The 22,668-nt window shown below is 40.8% G+C and overlaps 1 protein-coding gene across 3 annotated transcripts in view; it reads left to right on the forward strand.

Moving 5' to 3' along the window:
- Positions 1-22,668, forward strand: part of Catspere (catsper channel auxiliary subunit epsilon) — a 122,527-nt gene that overhangs the window by 13,332 nt on the left and 86,527 nt on the right. For 2 of the 3 annotated variants that reach the window (XR_013104492.1, XM_034520548.2), the window contains exons 3-5: positions 17,429-17,502; positions 18,391-18,460; positions 21,410-21,474. Coding sequence is in view for 1 of the 3 variants with exons in the window: in XM_034520548.2 (XP_034376439.1) it covers positions 17,429-17,502; positions 18,391-18,460; positions 21,410-21,474 (209 nt within the window). In the remaining 2 variants the exon portion in view is untranslated. The remainder of the gene's footprint in view (positions 1-17,428; positions 17,503-18,390; positions 18,461-21,409; positions 21,475-22,668) is intronic. The other variant, XM_076914579.1, reaches the window with a different exon arrangement.

A 22,668-nucleotide genomic window follows, 5' to 3' on the forward strand; every position in this document is an offset into this window, starting at 1 on the left:
AGTTGCATCTACAAATGCACCAACCTGGGACCCAACATGTTTATTATGTACAACACAGGAGAAGGGTTTGCTAGACTGGTTAGGAGATCTCTGTAGGTCAGCAGCCTCAGGAAAAAAAGAGGAGGAAGCTGCAGTTGCCAGGTTTTCCATACAGTGAATAATTCCCTGTGAACACTCACTTGGATCAGAGGAAGACAGTTTTGCCAGCTTTGAGCCTGACCCATATGGGGACAAGCTGCCAATTTCCTCAGCTTCAGATACCCTGGTCCTTGTCATGGCTGTGCCATGTCTGCAGTGCACATACACTTGGGACTTCCTGTACTCCCTACAATGTAGAACAACTACAACACCAAAAGTCAGGGATATTTTATGTGTTTATATGCCTAACTATTGAGAAGAAACTAGTAACTGTTATTCAACAATTGTAACTTTACAGCAGATGTGAACCAGAACTGTAAATGTAAGTTCCTCTCAAGTGTAAACCTTAGTCTCTGTAGTACTTTTAAAGATGTTTACCACCATATCTAGTCCATCTCTGTCTTTTAAAAAAGTTTTATGAGTATATGAATATTTTGCCTGTACATAAGCATGTGCACCACCTGTGTAGTAGCCTTGGAAGGCAGAAGAAGGCTTTGGAACTGGAAGCTAGAGTCATAAGCAGTTAGTTGTGAGCTGTCAGAAGGATGCAGAGGACCACACCTGGGTCCTCTGCAAGAGCAGCAAGGGCTCTTTCTTAATGTCTGAGCCAACTCTCTATTCCCATAGTGCATTTCTCTTAATGCTGACTACTTAGAATGATAATTTATTAATTCAACTGTACATATGTGTCCCCCTAGTGAAGGACGTATGGCTTCTTACCACCACAAACAACTCTGTGATGAATGTTCTTCTCCAATTCGTCTATGGATCTCTGCAGGTTTTTTGTTTGTGGAGGTTCTGATGTTCTTGTCTTGTTTTTCTGTCTATGTAGAGAAGTGCAGAGTTAATAGACTACAGAAACTCTATAAGGCACTTCCCCAAATGACAGTTAACCTTATACTCTCACTCAGTATAGCTCTTTGCCCAAAAAATAGGTATTATTACATTTTCTGGTTTTTTAAACCAATCTATTACTAGGTCAACATTGGATGTCTTCCTCAATCACCCTACACCTTTTATTTAAAAAAAAAATTTTTTTTTTACATTTCAGATGTTATCCCCTTTCCCCATTTCCCCCCACGCAGAAACCCCCTCTTCCTGCTTCTACGAGGATGTGACCTCACCCACCCACCTACTCTCACCTCCCCACCCTCCAGTTCCCTGACACTGGGCCATCCAGCCTTCATGGGACCAAGGGCCTCCTCTCCTATCTATGCCCAAGAAGGCCATCCTCCCCTACATATACAGCTGGAGCAATGGGTCCCTCTCTATGTGCTCTCAGGCTGGTGGTTTAGACCCTGGGAGTTCAGGTAGGTTGGTATTGTTGCTCTCCCCATGGGGCTGCAAACCCTTTCAGCTCCTTGAGTCTTCTCTCTAACTCCTCCATTGGGAACCCCATGATCAGTTCAATGGTTACCTGTGAGCATCCGCCTCTGTATATGTCAGGTTCTGGTAGAGCCTCTAAGGAGACAGCTATATCAGGCTCCTGTCAGCATGCACTTCCTGGCATCCACATCAGCATCTGCTTTTGGTGACTGCACATGGGATGGATACCCAGATGGAGCAGTCTCCAGACGGCCCCTCCTTCAGTTTCTGTCCCACACTTTGTCTCCATATTTGCTCTCATGAATATTTTGTTACTTATTCTAAGAAGGGACACAGCAACCACACTTTGACCTTCCTTCTTCATGAGCTTCATATGGCCTGTGAGTTGTATCTTGGGCATTTTGAGCTTTGGGGCTAATATCTACTTATCAGTGAGTGCCTACCATGTGTATTCTTTTGTGATTAAATTACCTCAGGATGATATTTTCTAGTTCCATCCATTTGCCTAAGAATTTCATGAATTCATTATTTTTTAATAGCTGAGCAACACTCCATTGTGTAAATATTCCACATTTTCTGTATCCATTCCTCTGTTTAAGGACATCTGGGTTCTTTCCAGCTTCTGGGTATTATAAGGCTGCTATGAACATGGTGGAGCATGTTCCTTATTATATGTTGGATCATTTTTTGGGTATATGTCCAGGAGTGGTATAGCTGGGTCCTCAGGGAATGCTATGTCCAATTTTCTGAGGAACAGCCAGAATGATTTCCAGAGTGGTTGTATCAGTTTGCAAACCCACCAACAATGGAGAAGTGTTCCTCTTTCTCCAGATCCTAGCCAGCATCTACTATCACCTGAGTTTTTGATCTTAGCCATTCTGACAGGTGTGAGGTGGAATCTCAGGGTTATTTTGATTTGAGTGTCCCTGATGACTAAGGATGTTGAACATTTTAGGTGCCTCTTGGACATTCTAGTTTCCTCAGTTGAGAATTCTTTGTTTGGCTCTGTACCCCATTTTTGAATAGGGATATTTGGTTGTCTGGAGTCTAATTTCTTTGTATGTATTGGATATTAGCCCTCTATCAGATGTAGGATTGGTAAAGATCTTTTCCCCATCTGTTGGTTGCCATTTTGTCCTATTGGCAGTATCCTTTGCCTTAGAGAGGTCCATTTGTCAATTCTTGATATTAGAGCATAAGCCATTGGTGTTCTGTTTAGGAACTTTTCCCCTGTGCCCAAGAATTCAAGGTTCTTCCCCTCCTTCTCTTCTATTAGTTTCACTGTATCTGGTTTTATGTGAAGGTCCTTTGACCACTTGGAGTTGAGCTTTGTACAAGAAGATAAGAATGGATCAATTTGCATTCTTCTACATGCTGACCTCCAGTTGAACCAGCACCATTTGTTGAAAATGCTGTTCTTTTTCCACTGGATGGTTTTAGCTCCTTTGTCAAAGATCAAGTGACCATAGTTGTGTGGGTTCATTTCTGGATCTTCAGTTCTGTTCCATTGATCTTCCTGCCTGTCTCTGTACCAATACCATGCAGTTTTTATCAGTATTGCTCTGTAGTACAGCTTGAGGTCAGGGATGGTGATTCCCCCAGATGTTCTGTTATTGTTGAGAATAGTTCTCACTATCCTGGGTTTTTATTATTCCAAATGAATTTGTAAATTGCTCTTTCTATCTCTATGAAGAATTAATTTGGAATCTGGATGGGGACTGCAATGACACTGTAGATTGCTTTCAGTCATTTTATTATATTAATCCTGCCAATCCAGGAGAACGGGAGATCTTTTCATCTTCTGAGATCTTCAATTTCTTAAAGTTCTTGTCATACAGATCTTTCACTTGCTTGGTTAGATTCATACCAATGTATTTGATATAATTTGTGACTATTATGAAGTGTGTCATTTCCCTAATTTCTATCCCAGCCTGTTTATTTTTTGAGTAGAGGAAGGCTACTGATTTGTTTGAGTTGATTTTATATCCAGCCACTTTGCTGAAGTTGTTTATCAGGTTTAGTAATTCTCTGGTGGAGGTTTTGGGGACACTTAAGTATAGTATCACATCATCTGCAAATAGTGTTATTTTGTATCCTTTCCAATTTGTATCCCTTTGACTTCCTTTTGTTGTCTAATTGCTCTGGCTAGGACTTCCAGTACTATATTGAATAGATAGGGAGAGAGTGGGCAGCCTTGTCTAGTTCCTGATTTTCGTGGAATTGCTTCAAGTTTCTCTCCAATTAGTTTGATGTTGGCTACTGGTTTGCTGTATATTGCTTTTACTATGTTTAGGTATGGACCTTAGACTTTTACCATGAAGGGGTGTTGAATTTTGTCAAATGCTTTCTCAGCATCTACTGATATGATCATATGGTTTTTTCTTTGAGTTTGTTTATATAGTATATTACATTGATGGATTTCCGAATATTGAACCATCTCTGCATTTCTAACATAAAGCCTCCTTGATCATGATGAATGATTGTTTTGATATATTCTTGGATTCAGGTTGCCAGAATTTTCTTGAGTGTTTTTTCATCGATATTCATAAGGGAGATTGGTCTGAAGTTCTCTTTCTTTGTTGGGTCTTTGTGTGGTTTAGGTATGAGCCTAATTGTGGCTTCATAGAACAAATTGGGTAGTGTTTCTTCTGTTTCTATTTTGTGGAATAGTTTGAAGAGAATTGGTATTAGGTCTTCCTTGAAGGTCTGATAGAATTCTGCACTAAAACCATCTGGTCTTTTTTTTGATGGAGAGACTTTTAATGACTGCTGCTTTTTCTTTAGGGGTTATGGCACTGTTTAGATCATTTATCTGATTCTGACACAGGTACCTGGTATCTGTCTAGAAAATTGTCCATTTCATCCAGATTTTCCAGTTTTATTGAGTATAACCTTTTGTAGTAGAATCTGATATTTTGAATTCCATCAATTTCTTTTGTTATGTCACCTTTTCAGTTCTGAGTTTATTGATTTGGATACTGTCTCTGTGCCCTCTGGTTAGTCTGGCTAGGGACTTGTTTATCTTGTTGATTTTCTCAAAGAATCAGATGTTGGTTTTGTTGATACTTTGTATAGTTCTTTTTGTTTCTATTTGGTTGATTTCAGCCCTGAGTTTGTTTATTTCCTGCTGTCTACTCCTCTTGGGTATATTTACTTCTTTTTGTTCTAGAGCTTTCAGGTGTGCTGTCAAGTTGCTAGTGTATGCTGTCTCCAGTTTCTTTTTGTAGGCACTAAGAGCTACCAGTTTTACTCTTAGCAATGCTTTCACTGTGTCCCATAAGTTTTGGTATGACGAGCCTTCATTTTCATTAAATTCTAAAAAGTGTTTAACTTCTTTCTTTATTTCTTCCTTGACCAATCATCATTGAGTAGAGCTTTGTTCAGTTTCCACTTGTATGTGGGCTTTCCATTGTTTTTGTTATTATTGAAGACCAGCCATAAACTGTGGTGATCTGATAGGATGCAAGGGATTATTATTTCAATCTTTTTGTATCTGTTTGAGGCCTGTTTTCTGACCAATTATATGGTCTATTTTGGAGCTGGTACCATGAGGTGCTGAGAAAAAGGTATATTCTTTTGTTTTTAGGATGAAATGTTCTATAGATATCTGTTAAAACCATTTGGTTCATAACCTCTGTTAGTTTCACTGTGCCTCTGTTTAGTTTCTATTCCCATGACCTGTCCATTGCTGACAGTAGGGTGTTGAAATCCCCCACTATTATTGTGAGGTGCAATGTGTGCTTTGAGCTTTTATGAATGTGGGTGCTCTTGCATTTGGAGCATAGATGTTCAGAATTTAGAGTTTATCTTTGTAGATTTTTCCTTTGACAAATAAAAAGTATCCTTCCTTATCTTTTTTGATAACTTTTGGTTGAAAGTCAATTTTATTTGATATTATAATGGCTACTCAAGCTTGTTTCTTAGGACTATTTGCTTGGAAAATTGTTTTCCAGCCTTTTACTCTGAGGTAGTGTCTGTCTTTGTCACTGAGGTGCATTTCCTGTATGCAGCAATATTCTCAGTCCTGTTTACATATCCAGTCTGATAGTTTATGTCTTTTTATTGGGGAATTGAGTCCATTGATGTTAAGAGATACTAAAGAAAAATGATTGTTGCTTCTTGTTATTTTTGTTTTTAGAGGTGAAATTTTGTTTGTATAGCTACCTTCTTTTGGCTTTGTTAGAAGATTACTTTCAGGCTTTTTCTAGATTTCAGTTTTTCCTCCTAGTCTTGGAGTTTTCCATCTATTATCCTTTGTAGGGCTGAATTTGTGGAAAAATATTGTGTAAATTTGGTTTTGTCATGGAATATCTCGGTTTCTCCATCTATAGTGTCTTAAAGTTTTGCTGGGTATAGTAACTTGGGCTGGCATTTGTGTTCTCTTAGGGTCTGTATGATATCACTCCAGGATCTTATAGGCTTTTATAGTCCCTGGTGAGAAGTCTGGTGTAATTCTTATAGGTCTACCTTTATATGTTACTTGGCCTTTTTACCTTACTGCTTTTAAATTTTTTTCTTTGTTTTGTGCTTTTGATGTTTTGATTATTATGTGATGGAAGGAATTTCTTTTTTGGTCTAAACTATTCAGAGTTCTGTGGGCTTCTTGTATGTTTATGGGTATCTCGTTCTTTAGGTTAGGAAAGTTTTCTTCTATAATTTTGTTGAAGATATTTATTGGCCCTTTAAGTTGAGGATCTTCTCTCTCTTCTATACCTATTATCCTTAGGTTTGGTCTTTTCATTGTGTCCTGGATTTTCTGGATGTTTGGGGTTAGGAGCTTTTTTGTACTTTGCATTTTCTTTGACAGTTGTATCAATATTTTCTATGGTATCTTCTGCACCTGAGATTCTCTCTTCTATCTCTTGTATTCTGTTGGTGATGCTTGCATCTATAACTCCTGATTTCTTTCCTAGGTTTTCTATCTCCAGGGTAGTCTCCCTTTGAGATTTCTTTATGGTTTCTACTTCCATTTTTATGCCCTGGATGGTTTTATTTAATTCCTTCACTTGTTTGGTTACATTTTCTTGCAACTCTTTAAGGGATTTTTATGTTTCCACTTTAAGGGCTTCTACCCATTTTACCTGTGTTCTCCTCAAATTCTTTGAGAGTGTTATTTATGTCCTTCTTAAACTCCTTTTCATCATCATGAGAAGTCATTTTAAATCTGAATTTTGCTTTTCTGGTGTGATGGGGTGTCCAGGACTTGCTATGGTATGAGAACTGGGCTCTGATCAGGCCAGGTAACATTGGTTTCTGTTGCTTATGTTCTTGTTCTTACCTTTTGCCATCTGGTTATCTCTAATGCTACCTGTACTCACTGTCTCTGACTGGACCCTGTTTTTTCCAGTTATCTTGCTTGTGTAAGAACTCCTCATAGTCCAACTGTCTCTGTGATCCTGAGCTCCTGGGAAGAAGAGTTTCTGGCACTTGGACTGCCTCTGTGATCCTGAAATCCTGCTGCTCTGAGTGCAGTGGTTCCTCTGCTCCAAGTGCACTGGCTTCTCTAGGATGTCTCAAGACATGATGTCTTCACCAAAGCAGACCAGCTAGGTGTCTGCCCCAGGCAAAAGGACCAAGCAAAGGGTGGAGGTAGAGAGGTATTCCAGAGGGCAGGATTTGGGTGGGTAATGGGTCCTGAGTGCCCCAGGCTCCCAGCTGCATCTCTGGGGTGTAAGGTTGTGGGGGAGGGTTCTTACCCATTGCTCTGTGTGTAGTGGTTCTGCCCCGGCCCGTGGGGATTCGACGAGACCTTAGGGAAGGGGGCAAACGAATGAAAGGGCAAGAGACACAAAGAATGAGAGCAAGTCTGGGGTTCTGATCAAGCTCTGAAACTTTAATTTTGGGGGCAGGTTATAAAGACACAGCAAACCGTGAAGTTTGGGCGAGGGTCATTGCTTAGGGCTATCCTACTATGGAATCCTTATTGTCTAAGACCAGTCCACTGTCATATCCTCATTGCCCTAGACCATCCCACTGTCATACCTTATTGCCCTAGACCATCCCACTGTCGTAACCTTATTGCCCTAGACCATCCCACTGTCGTAACCTTATTGCCCTAGACCATCCCACTGTCATATCCTTATTGCCCTAGACCATCCCACTGTCATAACCAGCTCCAAGGAAATACCAGACGTTCTTTAAGTTCCTGGGACCTGAGACTTGTGAACGTCCTTTCTTAACCTTGTACTGACTAGTCTTTCTAGAACAGCTAGTAATTTCCTGAGGTTCTCTTAGAACAGCAGGTAATTTCCTAGGTTTGGCTCCCGGCATGGTTCCTCTTGGACAGGTCAGGATATGGTGTCTTCACGGGAGCAGACCAGCTAGGAGTCTACTTCAGCCACCCTACATGTTTTTTTAAAAAATGACTTGTTTGTTTGTGAGAATGTTTTCTGCATGTACACGTTTGCCATGTGTGTACCTCCTGCCTCTAGAAGTCAGAAGAGGATGTTGGGTCCCCTAGAACTGAAGTTATGAATGATTCCTCTGCAAGATCAACAAGTGTTCTAAACCCTGAACTGTCTCGCCAGCCCACTTTAATTTTTTTTTGCGACAGAGTTCCTCACTGAGCCTCGAGTTCTCCAATTGGCTAGACAGCTAGGCAGCAAGTATCAGGGATTCTTTGGTCTCTGCTACCACAATGCTGGGATTACACAAGTTGCTTCCCTACCCAGCTTATTATATGAGTTATATGTTATATGGGGATTGAATCCAGGTCTTCATTCTTGCACAAAAAGCACTTTACCAATCAACTAAGCTCACACACTCTCTCTCTCTCCTTCCCTCTCTTCCTCCCTTCCTCCCTTTCTCCTTCCTCCTCCTCCTCCTCCTCCTTCTTCTCTCTCTCTCTCTCTCTCTCTCTCTCTCTCTCTCTCTCTCTCTCAGTGAATCTATTTGCTTTTCTTTTTAAATAATTGTAGGCCTAGGAGAACCTGCAAAGAAACATGGTACCCTTCACTTAGCTTCTTTCAATAGTAACATTTTATATAATTGGCACAATATTGAATGTTGTTGTTTTTAAACAAAATCCCAATCATTTCATGTTACCAAATGAAGACTCAGGAGCCAGATGCTGGAGTGAAAATCTGAGAGAAAGGCAGAGAAAGCAACCAGCTGACCTTCCTCTGTTGACATCAAGAACTGGCTTTAAATGCTAACATCCTCAACCAACATCCCAGAAGGAAAGAGCCAGTTCTCCTACTCCACACTGTCTTACAAACCCTTCAAACTCGATGTCCTTCCTTTGTACTTCCTGTGTGCCTCTCTATCTGTTCTCCTGACTTCCTCTCACTCTCTGTTTTGTTTTCCTATGTGCATTCTCTGTCAACTGGTTGCTTGCTCAGCCTCTTGACCTATGCTTGACTTTACTTAATCCTGTTTACAATAAACAGAAAGCTCTTTGGTTAAAGCATGTACTAGGACTGAGCCACACCACAACTAGAGACAGGTTTTGCAGGACTCATTCTCAGGGTCTGCAGTGTGATCAAATATCCTGCTGCAAGAGGCATTCAGATTTGTTTCCTCATGCACTTGTTTGTATGTGCAGCTCTGTGCAGGTTTATCACATGTGTTGTGTTGTATATTCCCCTCCACAATTACGTTATACAAATTGCGCTGTCCCGGGACTCCCCTCCAGCTCCAGGTCTCACACAGTTGCCTCAGCCTCAAGGTTCCTTGAGCCTTGGAGGGTTGAAGTGTCCCATTTGTGGCTTAAAGCTAATCAAGCCCTTCTCAGCAATGGGAGAATACTTCTTGACTGTAGTCTTTCATAGACATCATTGTACTTTTTCATCCCGTCTTTTCCTGACATATTTGGGGTTCCACCTAGATCCTCCTCCTATTGATTTTTTCTTTTCAAAATGATTTTATTTTATTTGTAAATTTTATTTGTTATGGGGGGAAGGTGCACAGCATGGCATTTCCTGTGAAAGTCAGAAGTCAACTTTCTGTGAGTTATAGGGGTCAAACCCAGGATGTCACATTTATGGACAGGCACCTTTACCAGCTGAGCTGCCTTGCTGGCCGAGTATAAAAAGAAAAGAATCATGAAACCATCTTTCCCTACCATTAAGTTTGGAAGAGTTGTTAAAAATAACTCTCTGACTGCCTTAGTTTTATAAAGCACACAGAAGTCAGAGTGCCTTCCATGCCAGCTCTCCTGTCAGTGACTCTCCTTCAGTGTGTGTCTCTCTTCCTGTGCAGTGACATATCTCTTGCCAGCACTCCTGTGCAGTCTCTGGCCAGGTGGTTTTGAAGTTCATAGATTCCTTATGCTGCCCCTGTGGTTGTCTAGGACTCAAGGGTGGTTCAACTCAACCTGCTTAGAGCATGGGATTTTTGCAGGGTGCTTTGTCCCTGAGTGTCCCTGAGTGAATCCCTGGTGTCCAATAGGGGCTTTGCTTTCCATCAGGTTTGGATATTTTCTGTTCTAGTCTAGAAGGTCTGTTTTTAAAGAAATGTGTGTGGCTTTAAAAGTCTGCATCACTGATCCTACCCAGTTGCATTGGTTACGTCCCTTATTGCTGGGATAGAAGCAAAATACCTCACAAGAAGCAACGGAAGGAAGGAAGGAAGGAAGGAAGGAAGGAAGGAAGGAAGGAAGGAAGGAAGGGGCCTTGTTTTATGGCTTACACTTTAAGGAGATACATCCCATAGTGGTAAAGAAAGTATGGTGCAGAGTGAGAGACTGGCTCATTGTATCTACAGTCTGGAAGTAGAGAGTGAACGTGAAATTAGGCCCAGTATAATACCTCAAGGTCCACAGTTAGTGACCTAGTTCCCCCAGTAAGGCCAGATAGTCCTAAAATCTTCCCAGCTGGCACCACTAGGTGCGGCCCAAGTTTCAATCACATGAGCCAAATGAGAGGGTAGTTCAGTTTCAAACCATAATAGGAGTATATTTAGCTAGAGTTCATTAGATTTATTAGACTGGCTTACAGCCTGTGGTCTGGGCAGTCCAATATTGGCTGGCTTCTGGTGGAAAGACCAAGAATCTGGTTGTATAGTCCAAGATACTGGATGTCGCTACAGTACACTCCAGTGTTGGAGACCCTGGGAATTCCTAGAGACATTCAAGTTTTCCCTCTGTATTGGAATCCTGAAGAACTAGGTTCTAACACCAGCAAAGGAATGTCTCAGCAACAAGATAGAATCACTTATCACCAAGCAGGCAAAAAGCAAAAGCATCCTTATTAATTTCTTGGTCCAATCAAGAAAAACCATCTCGGCTGGAGAGATGGCTCAGTGGTTTAGAGCACTGACTGCCCTTCCAGAGGTCTTGAGTTTAATACCCAGCAACCACATGGTGGCTCACAACCATCTGTAATGGGATCAGATGGCCTCTTCTGGTGTGTCTGACAGCTACAGTGTACTCATATAAATAAAATAAATGAATCTTGAAAAAAAAAAAAAGAAAGAAAAACTGTCACAAAAAGTAGCCCAGCTGCTTAGGTTTTATTTGATACTAGATGTAATCAGGTTGATAACCAAGATTAGCGAGCACAACAGAGATTCATAGGCATTATTTTTTTCCCTACAAATAAATATTATTTTCTTTCTATAAACTCCTTTTTCTTTTTTCAAAAAATTCTCTTTTTCTTCTAGTGGGATAATATAATAGTATATATTAATAATATTCTAGTGGGATAATACTGACAATTGAGTTTATTTTCAAATATATTACTTTTATACATATATGATGCTATAAATATCCTTTTAGCAATTACTTATATGATATATGGTAAAATTTGGTAACATAAAATGCTACCATGGATTTTTTACAAATATTATTTGATTTACATTGATTGTTTTCTTCAAAGAATCATTCAGAAATGCACTTCATCTGATTTATTTTTGCTTTAAGATTACAGACACTCTAGAATTTTTTTCTACCTAAGTTTATGAGTTGTTCTAATTTTATTTTGCTAATATTGAAAAGAATAGTGTTGTACTGTTTTTTTTTTGTTTTTTGTTTTTTTTTTTTTTTTTTTGGTATCAACTCAACATAAGCTACAGTCATCAGAAAGGAAGATGCCTCAGTTGAGGAAATGCCTCCAAGAGGCATTTTCTCACATGGTGGTCAATGGAGGGGGGGGGCATCATGCCCATGCCCATGGTGGGTGGTACCATTCCTGGAATGGTGGTCCTGGGTTCTATAAGAAGGCAGACTTGTTCCGCATGCCTCTCGTGTCCCCTTTGCCCGCGAAAAAGGACACGGAGGCAGTGATCGGGTATTACTACAAACGAGGCTTTACTTGTAACAGCAGAAGCGGAAAGACCAAAAGACAGGAAGAGGCACAGCTTAAATACACCCTAGAGTGACGTGTTCACTTCTGATTGGCTGTTCACTCATCACCCCATATTACGCCCCAGGATGGGCAGTGACTTTGGCACGCTTTCTGCCTTTTGCACCTGCGCAGTCGGTTGTTTACTTGTGGGAGGACAGGATGCCCGCGCCATCTTGGAATGGCGAATGTTGACATGCTCACTGCAGCTCCCAACATCTCCCCCTATCTATATATTTAAGATGGAACAGCCTATTGTCTATCAAGCACGGCACCAACTCAGTGAGGGAAAGCAGAGGCCTGATCTCCTGTGTAAAATGAGATATTGTAATGGGTTTACTTTCTATACCCATCTCGATGTCTTTTGACGGGAAAAGGGGGCCTCTACCCTGAGGCGCCACCAGGGGAGGTTTTTTGGCATCAAATCTTTGTGTAATCAGGCATATTTTCGGGAAATCTATCCACACTCGTAGAACATTCTCTGTTGAGTACCCACTCGCAAACACCTCTAAATATTTAGGTATCAGTTATTCAGGCAAGGGCTGGCTGGACTTAGACCTCTCATCAACCCAGTGTAATGGGCTGAACCCTTGGGGTGCATCAACTGAGGGTCTCAGTCATCAGCTACTTTCTTGGCCTAGATAGCCAAATTTCAGGGGGAGATGCTTGTTCCAAGGCTACGAGTGCTTGGGCGATGGCGACCTTGTCACGTTTTTGTTGGGCTCTGAGCTTATAGACTAACCATCATGAACACCAATCCACAACGTAGGGCTGTATCAAACAGGCCTATCCTCATCCTTTAAGAAAGAAGGAAAAGGCAGAAGAAATTCAAGAAGTAAAATCGTCAGGGGTAACGGGGTCCACTCGTGTTCCATTAAGGCTCGAAATCTGGATCTGTAATTGTTGTTGTATCTGGTCCAGCTCTCCAGTCCAACTCTCTTTTAAATAAGCAAAAAGATTATGGCTTTGAATAAATGTATCATTTATAAATCTCAGAGGTGTAATACCTGGATGTGGGGTTGCTGACATGCAGCTCATTTGAACCACATCTGTGAGCTGCTCCACATGGGCTTGGAGCAAATCAACTCTCTGATTGACCAACAGGGTGCCTGATATGTATCCACTTTCTGTAGAGTGGTCAAAGACTCAGAAGTCTTTTCTGAGATTTGATTAACAACAGTGACTGCTGTAACTTGATTAACCATGTCTAGGTCTAGTGATCCATTCTAGCATTGTGTCAAAAGGCATGTAACATTCTTATAATCTAAGATATCAGAATTATTCTGAAAGTTGGATAACATAAAGAAAAATGGAGGGTCTGCACACACCGACACCGGTTGTGTAGATGTATTCTTAAATACCTTATTAATTTTAATGTTATTTAAATGGCTAGAGATATTAGATCGTGTAGCTGAAACATTTTGTATTTCATGAAATATATCATTTAACAAAACAAAGGCAGATACACCCTTTTTAACATTTTAAACAGTGGCTACAACACATAATTTAATTGTGTTGAAGCAGGGTAAATTCAAGAAAATATACATATGATTTAATTTAGGACTTTGCATCCCTTTGAAAACATTAAACAGAGGTTTAAATCCTCTTATGGTAAGCTTAAGATGAGGTTTTAGCCAAATATCTCTTAACAACTTTTAAAAATCACTAAGAGCAAATCAAGATTAAAAGTAAACCATTTTCTTTTTGTATGTACACTCACAAGTCAGAAGATGGCGTTAGATCCCCACCACAAATGGTTGTGAGCCACCATGTGGTTGTTGGGAGCTCAGCTTTTATATTTTAAATTAAGTCTAGCCTTTAACGGCTGAGCCATCTCTCTAGCCCCATCTGATTAGGATATAACTGAGGTCTCAAATATTGAAAGACACTGTCTTTGAATCCTTTTTTTGGAGTAACAAGTAGTCCAAAAATTTTTTAAAGCTCGTTATATTGGAGCAATGGCTTGCAGAAAAAACTTCTTTAGAGAAATCCACTAATAAAGTATCACACAATGAATAATATACACCAAAAGATTTAACCTCTTAATTTTTTGTATTAAAGCAACAATATTTGTATATATAAAATGTAAAACAATTAACCATTTTCTGAAGCAATTATTTCTAACAAATATCTCTTTATGGGCTCTTAAAAATTATGAATAAATTTATTGCCTGTAAACCTTTCACCTTTACCAGAAATGTAAAGGGAAGGTATAAAACATCTTTTATATATGTATTTACTGAAATGGCAGCTGGAGTAGGCAAGTTAGGCTGTATAAATCTTAAATTTGAACTTTATTTTGGATTAATTTAATAACCAATCTTTTTTTATCCAATGAAAATATCAGATAAAAGCCAACCTTATTTTCTAATAATTGTTACATATTTTAGAGGAATCCAAAGCATCTCATTTTTAACAACTTTGAATATAAAAAAATTAAAACAATTTGAACCATATTTTATCAGCAGGTACAGTTATACTCATGGAGGGAAGTAGGCATAATTTTAATGCCTCCAGCATAATCATAACTTTTAGCCCACAGATTGTTGTAAAGTCTTTGGGTCTTAGATTTATCCCTCTTCTCACAAGAAACAATGAAGACAAGAGACAAATTCCCGTAAGCACGTTTCTAGGACCCGGTTGTAAAGACCCAGGACAAAAGGAGCTTTTAGCACCTGAGCTTCTGCAGCTCAGTCTGCATTGTCTTAATTCAAATGTAAATGTAACCTTCCTCCAGCCTGTTCTCTGAGGCTTGGCTAGTCTTGAACTGTGTGATTTTGACCTTAACTTTAAACCTTAAATTTAAACTGTAAACCTTAAAAGGCACATGTTTTGTATCTTTTCTCTATAAACATAGGCAAATCAAAAAACCAATCTTTAACGATGTAAGCAATCTATTTTTTCTCAAATCAACACCAAGTAGATTACCTTTATGCTATAAAGTTTTGCTGCCACAAAACAAAATGTAAAATTTAATGGAAAACTTGTAGCATTGTATAACTCAGGCTGTTGGCCGGTGTGCCCTGAGGACAGGGCAACCAAGTAACACTCAATAGCTGTGAGCAATGGCAGCCCTGCAGCATTTGAATGTACTGGCAAGGGAACAGGCCAAGATCTAATTATGTCTCACAGTGGTATACTTATCGCCAAATCGAACATCAGTGTCAGGAGAATCAGGGTCATCATCTTGCAATCTGGCTTCCTTCTTCACAATCTGTACCAGCCGCGTAGGGGCCCAAATTGAATTGTTTTCACCTGTGGAATAAGCACAAACATCTCCCTTCCCGGCCATGGCTCGGGCCTATCTCGTCCCTGACCTTGGAGAAGGACAGCAGCCCTCTGTAAATTAGCTGCCGCTAGTCCTGCGTTAGTAAGGGTGTCTCCCAAACCACATTCAGCTGTGGCATTTTCAAAGATCATCTGTTCTATCACTGGCATTGTTTGCTCTGGTTTCCCAAAGATTCTGCCATAAAGGAGGGTCCTTTTGTCCTCCACTCTCTCTCCACCTGCCAGTGAAGGGTCCTTAAGCTTAATGACCTCTGTAGTAGCCCTTGTTCCTTTTGAGTACTCTGTCTCCCCAGGCTCTCTGGCCTGATCCCCAGGCCCTTTGGCCTGATCCCCAGGCCCTTTGGCCTGATGTCGGCTGGTTCTGATAGCCTGGAGCGGACCTCTCTTGAAACCTCTTGACTTGTCCTAATAGCTGTGTTGTCGGCTGAATCCTCACAACACAAATAAGCTAACAGCAAAAACACAAGCAAGAGGCCAACTACTGCAGCAGAAGCAATGGGTGAATATTCGCTTGCAATGAAGGCTTCTACCCCAGACATACCTTCCAGAGGTGTACCTCGATCTTGTAGTCTTTTAACCCGCCCCAAGTCTCGGGGGGCCTTCCGCAGTGCCTTGAAATTCCCGGGTTTCGGCACCAGATGTTCCGCGCGCCTCTCGTGTCCCCTTCGCCCACGAAAAAGGACACGGAGGCAGTGATTGGGTATTACTACAAACGAGGCTTTACTTGTAACAGCAGAAGCGGAAAGACCAAAAGACAGAAAGAGGCACAGCCTAAATACACCCTAGAGTGACGTGTTCACTTCTGATTGGCTGTTCACTCATCACCCCATATTACGCCCTGGGATGGACAGTGACTTTGGCACGCTTTCTGCCTTTTGTACCTGCGTAGTCAGTTGTTTACTTGTGGGAGGACAGGATGCCCGCGCCATCTTAGAATGGTGAATGTTGACATGCTCACTGTAGCTCCCAACACAGACTGAGCAAGCCATATAAAGCAATCTAGTAAGCAGCACCCCCTCCATGGCCTCTGTATCAGTTCCTGCCTCCAGGTTCCTGCCCTGTTTGTGTTCCTGCCTTGACTTCCTTTGGTGATGAACAAGAATATGGAAGTGTGAGCTGAATAAACTCTGTTCTCCCCAACTTGCTTTTTGGTCATGGTGTTTCATCTCAGCAATAGAAATCCTAACTAAGACAAGTGTGTATTACAATACTTCATTGAGGTTGGTTAAGCCTTTCTTTATAAATATGGTCAATTTTGCCAAATGATCTACAATGACAGTAAAATGTATATATTTTATATTGGTTAATTTTAGGACTCTCTCAATAGATTATTCTGTTTGTCTGAGCGTTATATATTTGACCCAAACACACTGAGTTGGACTCCTACTTCCTGTCTCTCTCCCTCTCCCCCCTACAACTCTCTCTGATTGTGTGTGTGTATGTGTGTGTGTGTGTGTGTGTGTGTAGATTTAGAAATAGGTAACCTGTAAAGGTAGAAAAGGGTAACCATAAGTCGTGGTAGTGTTTGTGGTATGTGTTGGTACTCCTGGAGGACAGAAGAGGAAGTAGGATCTCATGAACTGAAGTTACAAGTATGTATGAGCCTGATGTGTGTGCTGGGAATCAGCACTGCCCCCACCCCAGGAGGAGCCACCTCTCCAACCTCAGGTGTACTGACTGCTGGTGTGTCACAAATTCTCTTTTGACATTCTACTTTGCTCAATAGTAGTAATAATATTTTCAAAATCCCAGCACAGGGCTACTTCCTGTCTTTGACCATTTATGTTCCTGGATAAAAGACACACACAGCCTTATATTTTTAAATATGCCTTCGGCAGCAGCAACTGTCCACCCTCCATGCTGTTAGAATCTACTTTCCTACTGATAACTCCAAGTTACTACTTACTAATTTCTGTGTTCCATCTGGGCTGCTCTTAACTCCAGTTGGCCAGCCCACATGGCCACATTTTTATGGCTCAGCTATCCCATGGCAGCTCTCCTTCTCCCTCCTGCTTGATGTTCCAATTCATGGTGGCTCCTTTCTGCTTCTCCTTCCTCTTCCTCATGGCCCCAAGCCTGGGACTCTAACCTTGCCTCTGTCTCTTCTCTCCAGCTATTGGTTGTTGACATCGTTACTTACCAATCAGAATTAACTGGGGGCAGGGTTCCTCAGTGTCTTACCTGCAGACTCTCTCCTCTTTGGGTCAAACAGATTTGAGAGACCCAAATTAGCATTAGAATACAAGCAGCCCACTACACATAATATCAAAGGAACTGAATTTTAGTTGTTTTTAAAAGCAATACAAACCAGATAGTCGAATCTACAACCTAATACTGAGATGAACAGTGTTTTGTTATTGTTTTTTATTAACATGAATTTTCATCTCATTTCTTAGATTAACTTAGAGTATGAAGGAACGTCATTTGACTCGTGGAAAATACCAGAAACATGTGTAGTTGAAAATACTACGTAAGTTGTTTGTTGTTGTTTTGCCCTATATATACATCCATTTGTTCCTACATTGTAAAAATGGCATTCATTCACATAATGTAGACTTCAAAGGTCTGACTTCATGTAAATCTCCTTCCACTAAACATGTCCCAAAAGAAAAGCCCTGGGCGGTGGTGGCACACGCCTTTAATCCCAGCACTTGGGAGGCAGAGGCAGGTGGATTTCTGAGTTTGAGGCCAGCCTGGTCTACAGAGTGAGTTCCAGGACAGCCAGGGCTACACAGAGAAACCCTGGGGGGGGGGGGGGCGCGGAAGGAAGAAAGAAAAGAAAGGCTAGCTCACTTTGAGAAAATGGGGAAAATGCCCCATGGAGGTTTGAATGAAAATAGTCCCCACCCCCACCCTGCTCTCCAATAGGCTGTACATTTGCATGTTTAGTCAGCAGTTGACAGTTGACAGTTTGGAAGGATTAGGAGGTATTCAAGATAATCCTTGTTGGAATGGGTGTGGCCTTGCTGGAGGAGGTGTGTCGCTTGGGGTGGGACTTCAAGTTTCATAAGCTCATGCCTGGCCCAAGATCTCTCCTGGCCTGCTGTGCATGCATCAGAATGCACAGCTCTCAGCTACTGCTTCAGTGCTTGTCTGCTCCCCACTATGATAGTAGAATAAACCTTTCAAACCATAAGCAAACTCCCAACTAAAGGCTTTCTTGTATAAGAGTTGCCTTGGTCGTGGTGTCTCTTCACAGCAATGGAACAGCGGCTTAGACACTTGTTATATTAGAGGATTATTTTGTCTTGTTTTCTCCTAGCATCCAATTGAATCTGCTTAAGCTTAAAAGTTGTGGTTAACCAGTCTCATATACATTTGTAATTGCTTCCTCTTCCCTGTTCCTTCTGAACACTAGATCACCCAAGACAACACTACACTGTAAAAGCGCTGGTACTCACAGGATAAAACCAATTGCCACAACCCAAGTAAGTTGATTTTAGTGACATTTTATTGAATCTTGAAAACAACCACAGTTGCATTCTCCATTAGCTCTCCCATCACAAACTGCTTTAAATAGTTTTAGTCATAACTAAAATAAGAGCTATTTGAAAGTTTCTGCCAGTCTGTCATTATTTTTCATGTCAGTATAAATGGTGAAATGATATCTGATTTTTACTTCAGTTTCCATTTTTAATTCTTCATTCATTTATTCACTCACTCATTCATTATGCAAAGGATTGGACCCATGGCCTTGTCCATGCTTGGCAATGTTGCACCATTTACCTAGCACTGCAATCCCTACTACTCAGCTTCTTCACTCATTAGTTAGTATGCTAGAGGCTACTAATGATCCTCTTGGATGAATAGTCTAAGTCACACATGGCAATGATGATGGCCAAAACCAAAGGCCAATTTGAGACTTATCTTTTACTTCATCTCCTTACTTTCAATTTGAGAGAACGTGTATGAATGCTGATGAATGAAAGTGACATTGACTCTACTGATGTGCAAAACAGACAGTTGTGACAACCTAAAGCATCTCCAGACATTGTCAAACATATCCTGTCCCCTGGGAGGTTGAGAACTGCTGAGCCAGAAGAGTTGAGTGTCAACAAGGGAGAAAAGTATGATAGACGCAATGAGGAGAACAAGTTGCCAGACTTGCCATTTAGTCTGGTACATATAGAGAACTGAGGAGTTAAACACCTGCTGTAGCAAAAATCTGTTAATAATTCCTGACATGGGGTTTCCTCTCGCCTTTGTGTACTTGTGTTCCCAGATGAAAGCATACACACGTCCTTTGTATTTCTATTTTTAAATATGCCTTAGGCAGCACACTAGCTGGGCAGCTGCCTACCCTCCATGCTGTTAGAATCTATGACCCTATCGATAACACCAAGCTGGCACTCATTATTTCTGTGTGTCATCTGGGCTGCTCTTAGCTTCAGTTGGCCTGCCCACAGGGCCAGGTTTTCTTTATTCCTACCCCACGGCAGCGACTCCTCTTCCTCTCCCCTCCCTCTCTTTCTCTCCCCCTCCCCCTCCCCTCTCCCTCTCTCTCCTTGGCTCTCGTTCACATGTTCTTCCTCTCCTCCTCTACGCTTCTTCTATCCCATGGTGACTTCTCCCTACTTCTCTTCCCTGTGGTTCTCAAGCTCAAGAACCTAAACCCCACCAATCTCTTGTCTGTCTAGCTATTGGCTGTCAGGAGCCATAATGGAACAAGCTAATAACTGGCAGATGATCATCCTAAAATGCTTGCCTCCGATTATTATATAATCTGCGACGAGTGTGCCCCATTAGCAAGGCTGTGGTGGACGTGATTTTAGGAAAGATCCCGCTATTAATATGCTTTTCCCATTATTATCATTATTATTATTATTATTATTATTATTATTATTATTATTATTATACATATGCAGCTATAACTAAGCAATAGCACACCCCTTTGTAGCAGATCTCTGCAGATCCACGAAGATGTACTGTCTTGTAGTGATACTATATAGGCAAACAGATGACTTCTTAAGTCTTATAAGAATTCCTAAAATTATATCAATGATTGCTAAGCTCTTTTATAACAGGAATGCTATTAAGTCCCTCATGCATAGTCAAACTGCAATGAGAACTCTGCCAGTCTCCCTGATTAACTGAGTGTTATCAGTTAATTGCTCCGAGAGAGATAGTAACCAGACCTTCTCCTGCTTAGAGCACATTCCAAGAGGTCATAAAACTATTAACCTAGGTCACTATAGGGAATCCATGTTTTATTATAGGTACCAGGACAGAAGAGAAAATATTGCCTGGGTTTATCTATACAAAACTTCACTAATTTATAGTTTCAAACTTTCTGCGAACCTGTGGAGCTAGACAGGTGATGAATGTCTAGCTAGATAATTACTCCTAATGGATATTCATGTAAACATTCTGTGTTGTAAACTTCTATTTCAATTTATGATTTGAATTTTGGTGTGAACTTGTGATGAACTTTGTAACATGTGATCATGTACTCTGAGTGGTGTATAAATACTGAAGACAAAGACAAAGAAGTTAGTAAGTTAGAATAGAGTTAGTTAGAATGGTTAGTTAGAATAGTCAGTTAGAGTGAAGTCAGTTAGTTAGGAGCCCTCTTTCCTTTTCCTTTTCCCCCTGCTTAGAATTTTTCTCCCTTAGAATTTTTACTTTGTTAGAATCTTTTCTTCTTCCCCACTCAGGACCTTTCCACGTTTCCCCTCAGATAGCTTTCATAGGATACTTTTTACACTTAATAAACTCTATAGCAACTTTTCTAAGTGTCTTTTCTTTTTGCGACCTAGCAGCAAGTTAGAGCCCAGCAGTTCCTGCTGAGGTAGAACAAAGGCCATGTTGCCTAATCCTCTGCTGTTAGGCTACAGGTGTTAATCACCCTAGCCTGCAGTCTCTTACCCTCAGAAGAAGTTTTAGGACAGTACAAGGCTATTTACTTAACTCCCTGCTGGTCTTAGGGCTGGTATGCAAGTGTCAGTTTCTGGCCACAGGATCCCTGACTGCAAGTGAGCTACAGTAGCATAGGGGCTGCCTCAAGAAGAACCTGACTGAGGAGGAGAAGAAAGAAGAAGCAGCTGCATCTCTCTCTCCCTCACACCCAAGCTGGGGCGGGCCCCCAGCAATTGGCTGCCACCATCTTTATTCACCAATCAGAATTAATTTGAAAGCAGGGTCCCAAAGGCTACCTGCAGACTCCAGACACTGAAGGCCAGCACTTAGTATTACATTAAACAGTAAAAGACAAAAACCTCAACTGTCTTCTGTAGGTTTGGTGCGGATTCTAGTCTAAAATCCATTTTCCTCCATTCTTAGGCAAGGAACAGTCCTCTGTGACATTTAGGCTTATATCGATATTTGAATCTACTTCAAATATTACATATTTTTTCATTTGTATTTTCTCTTATATCCAGGAAGAAGAACGGTATCTGACTGTGTCTGATTCTTATGTTTGCTTCTTGTGGTATTTCACAGTTGTGTAAGTAAAACACCATATAAAGGTAATTAAGGCTTTCAGAGTATTTAGCTCTCACTTAAAACAATCAAACACAAAACTGCATTATCCACATCATAGTCTGCATACATACATCTGTTCACCAGCCAAGATACTCTCAAGTGTATTGCCAAAGTAGTGTTGTTGAATTAGAAGTTATGAAAATCTCAACTACAGTTTGAGCACTTAATGCATTCCCATATCTGTCAGTTTTTTTTTTCTAGTTTTTGGTTTTGTTTTGTTTTTTTAATTGTATGTTCATTGGTATTTTGCTTGCATATATGTCTGTATGAGAGAGTTGGATCCTCTGGAACTGGAGTACCAGACAGGTATGAGCTGCCATGTGGGTACTGGAATTAAACTTGGGTTCCTTAAAGAGAGAGCAGCCAGTGCTCGTGACCACTGAGCCATCTCTCCAGCTCCATCTGTCTGTTTTTATACAGGATCTCCCTGTATACCTCTGGGTAGCCTGAACGTAGCTTATAGACCAAAATGTCCTCCATCATGTGGTGATCCTCTTGCCTCTGCTTCTGGAGGGCTGTGATCATGAAGTGTCCAACGATGCCCAGCTTCAGTTTTATACACATGTTCTTTCTGTCAGTCTTGATAATGATGATAGGCATGTAAGAACTACTATCCTGATTTAATAGATAAGGATGCACATTTGTGTGGGTTGAATATGAGAACCAAACTACAAAGGTGCTGGAAGACAGAGATAGACTTGACCTCTGGCTTTTGAGACCACAGGTCTCATCTATTTTCAAAGTCTCTGTCTTGCACAATTCTTCAGTGGAGACTTAACACAAGAATGGGTGAGTAGAAGTAAAAGGAAGAAGAGTTTGATCATACTTGGTTAATTGTGCTGCAATGTTATTCAGTGAGAGAAGCATGCTTTAGCATCAAGAAGAAGGCAGAATGCATTTCATGGTTGAATGGAGTGTACCTCTTTCTTTTTTATCTACATCACATCTGTTTCTTAGAGGAAACCTTCCTCCATCTTCCATAGTACCACCGTTTCCTTCATGTGGTGTATACGGTGGTAATGCTGTAACCCAGTCTTCACTGGGTACATTAGCAGTCATCATGTGCCCTGGGCAGAAGCAATGAGAACACTCAGGGTTGTAGTGACGTGCTCTAATAGTTATTGGCATTAGCTTCATTATCTTCTTCATGTGGTTC

This window comes from Arvicanthis niloticus, chromosome 16 (assembly GCF_011762505.2).
Source record: "Arvicanthis niloticus isolate mArvNil1 chromosome 16, mArvNil1.pat.X, whole genome shotgun sequence".
Classification (NCBI taxonomy): Eukaryota; Metazoa; Chordata; class Mammalia; order Rodentia; family Muridae; genus Arvicanthis; species Arvicanthis niloticus.